The following is a 1,438-nucleotide window of genomic DNA, read 5'->3' on the forward strand; positions in this document are numbered from 1 at the left end:
TCTTTCTACCGATAAAAAATTCCCTACATATCAATACTTTGAAGCTTTTAAGTAACAAAAATAGTTGGCCCTAAAAGCATGCAAAATGTGAAGATAGAATGTGTTCAATGTAACATCAGCTAATCAGAATTAACTCTTTTTTTCTGCATGATTATAGCCAAAGAAGACAATCACTTGCAATGAGTGTGGTGACTCCTTTTGAGTGGTAAACACTTATACAGTCTATGGCTGAAGATAACAGTTCAACAGTACATCAGTTCATCCTTGTAGGCCTGATAGATGACCCAGAGCTTGAGGTCATCCTCTTTGCTGTGTTTCTAGTTATCTACTTAACTACTGTCTTGGGTAACCTAGGACTGATTATGTTAATCCAAGTCAGCCCTCTGCTTCACACACCCATGTACTTTTTCCTTGGCCACTTGGCATTTGTTGATTTCTGTTATACATCCTCAGTCACTCCAAGCACAATTATAAACTTCCTTCGAGATATCAAAAGTATAAACTTTTATGCATGTGCCACTCAGGTTTGCTGTTTCATCACATTTGCTGTTTGTGAAATGTACTTGCTGTCAGTAATGGCTTATGACAGATATGTGGCCATCTGGAACCCCCTCCTCTATGTGGTCCTCATGCCTAAAAAGCTCTGTTTTCAGGTTATCGCCAGCACATACATTTATGGATTCACTGTGGGGCTTGCACAGGCAGTGGCAACCTTCTGCTTGTCATTCTGTGGCTCTAATGTGATCAACCACTTCTACTGTGATGATGTCCCCTTAGTTGCTCTGGCCTGTTCTGACACTCATATCAAAGAGATGATGTTGCTAATCATTGCTGGCTTCAACATTCTCTGTTCTCTGATGATTGTGATTATTTCTTACATCTGCATTGTCTTTGCCATTCTGAGGATTCATTCTGCTGAAGGAAGAAGGAAAGCCTTTTCCACTTGTGCATCACACCTGACTTCCATCACCATATTTTATGGGACAATCATTTTTATGTACCTGCAGCCCAAGTCAAGCCATTCTCTGAACACAGATAAAATTGTTTCTGTGTTTTATGTGGTAGTAATTCCCATGTTAAATCCACTGATCTATAGTTTGAGAAATCAGGAGGTTAAAAATGCCCTCAAGCGATTTACTGAAAAATTGGCTTTGACCATCCATGATTCCAGAAAGTCTGAGTAGTAGTCAGAAGATATTTTTATTATTGTCTTATTTCAAGTGAAAATACTGAGTGCTTGGTTTCCAACATTCATGCTGAAGTCTATGATATTTTGCAATGGTACAGGTTCATGCATATGTGTGTATGCACATGTGTGTGCTATATGTGTGTATGCATGTTCATGTGTTTATGACTATGTGTATGTTTGTGTATATGTATGTATGTGTATATGTGTGTGTATATGCTTGTGTGTTTACTCATGGTTTCATGTGTATAT

General features: G+C 38.4%; 1 protein-coding gene across 1 annotated transcript; it reads left to right on the plus strand.

The window, feature by feature from the left end:
- Positions 1 to 224: 224 nt before the first annotated feature.
- LOC110289917 (olfactory receptor 5AL1-like) lies at positions 225 to 1,184 on the plus strand. Its single transcript, XM_021156320.1, has one exon. It carries the CDS (start codon positions 225 to 227, stop codon positions 1,182 to 1,184), a length of 960 nt encoding a protein of 319 aa, XP_021011979.1.
- The last annotated feature ends 254 nt before the right edge of the window (positions 1,185 to 1,438 follow it).

Source organism: Mus caroli, unplaced genomic scaffold (assembly GCF_978045245.1).
Source record: "Mus caroli unplaced genomic scaffold, Mus_caroli_1 scaffold_2, whole genome shotgun sequence".
In the NCBI taxonomy this organism is placed as follows: Eukaryota; Metazoa; Chordata; class Mammalia; order Rodentia; family Muridae; genus Mus; species Mus caroli.

Excerpts from the sequence above, each read along its gene's own strand:
- LOC110289917 (XM_021156320.1), top strand. The coding sequence starts at position 225 with ATGGCTGAAGATAACAGTTCAACAGTACATCAGTTCATCCTTGTAGGC.